Source organism: Carlito syrichta, unplaced genomic scaffold (assembly GCF_000164805.1).
Source record: "Carlito syrichta isolate Samal-C Ts95f unplaced genomic scaffold, Tarsius_syrichta-2.0.1 Scaffold142950, whole genome shotgun sequence".
Taxonomy (NCBI): Eukaryota; Metazoa; Chordata; class Mammalia; order Primates; family Tarsiidae; genus Carlito; species Carlito syrichta.
Genome location: NW_007087046.1, coordinates 1 through 1,362, shown reverse-complemented (window position 1 = coordinate 1,362; position 1,362 = coordinate 1). Strand labels below are relative to the sequence as shown.

At 67.0% G+C, this 1,362-nt stretch overlaps 1 protein-coding gene across 1 annotated transcript; it reads right to left on the bottom strand.

Annotated features, from left to right (window-relative positions):
* Positions 1 to 58: 58 nt before the first annotated feature.
* Positions 59 to 1,350, bottom strand: LOC103251486 (ATP-binding cassette sub-family A member 2-like; the record flags this gene model as incomplete). The annotated part of the gene is made up of 5 exons (XM_008050065.1): positions 1,250 to 1,350; positions 1,066 to 1,180; positions 707 to 897; positions 343 to 493; positions 59 to 263 (listed from the first exon to the last, which is right to left on the bottom strand). Coding segments are annotated over exons 1-5 (763 nt in total), but the record flags the coding sequence as incomplete, so codon positions are not given.
* Positions 1,351 to 1,362: the final 12 nt, after the last annotated feature.

Below are 1,362 nucleotides of genomic sequence, written 5' to 3'. Positions count from 1 at the left end.
GCTGGCCTGTCCCTGCCTGGGCTGCTCCCCCCCCACCCCTCCACGGGGCGGCCAGTACCTGGGTGCACGGCCTCGATGTACCAGGTGAGTGCGCCGTAGACCACGGCATCCACCATGAGCATGGTGACGGCCAGAAGCAGGTTGAAGTCATCGCCCTCCACGGGGGACTGGCTGAAGGTGTGCCACTGGATGCCCACGCCCGCCACCTCGTACAGGGCGAAGTACTTGGAGCCCAGGCCAAAGGCCGTTGTGGACATCAGGGACTGAGGAGACAGCCACGTCAGCGCACAGGGCGGGGCCGAGCCTCCTGGTCCGGCCCACGCGCCTGCCCGTGGCCCTCACCGCGATGCACTTCTCAAAGGCCGTGATCTTGTCGTGTGCCACCTCCTCGCGGATCGCCACATACATGTAGGGCACGTAGCTCAGGAAGTAGATGATGCCACCGCAGGCAGAGGCCAGCTTGGCCTTGGAGTACAGCACGGACACCAGGAAGCTGGACAAGCAGGGGCCAGGTGGGCGGTCAGCCACTCAGCCCCCTGGCCCAGTGCCCCAGCCCTCCTTGGCAAGCCCCGCTGGGGACCCAGGCGGCTCTGGGGGAAGTCGACACGCTCCAGGGTGAACGCACTGAGTGAGCGTGTGGTCAGCGTGTGGCCAGCCTGGCCTGCATGGGAACGAGGCTCCCTGCGGTGCACTGGCTGGGGCTCACCAGAACATGATGGTGGCCACGGCGTAGACCGCCAGGAAGAGCCAGATGATGAGCACGTGGCTGTGCATGAGGACCTGGCCATACTTGAGGATGGCGGTCAGCGCGGTCACCGAGATGGACAGCTGCACGAAGCCTGTGATGAACCAGGCCACCCAGTGCACGGCGTTGTTCAGGCCCATGGTCTTCATCACCTGTGGGCACGGCAGCTTGGGGGGGCGGCCAGGACAGCTGCCGCTCCCTGCCAGCTGTGGCCCAGCCCCCTCTGTGCTCAGCCTGGCCCTCGGTGCTTGGCTCCGCCCCTCTCTCGAGCCGCTCCTTGAATCCCAGGGAGGGACCCGGCCCCAGGGCGCCCCGCCCACCTCCTTGAGCCGGTGCTCCTTCTCGGCCACGATGTGCTGGATGGTCATGGCCACAGAGTAGACCCAGGAGATCACCATGCACAGGGGCATCATGTGCTCGATGACAAACAGGAAGCTGGAGGGGGGAGCGGCGTGAGGGGGGGCTCGGCCTGGGCCCAGCCCCGGGCGCCTGGCCGGCACTCACTCGTCCCGCGTGTAGCAGGGGTAAGGGAACATCTGCACGTAGCTGCCCGGCTCCACCACGTCGTGGCCCACGAAGGTGTTGACGATGGCGCGCTCCATCATGTCTGCGGGCGG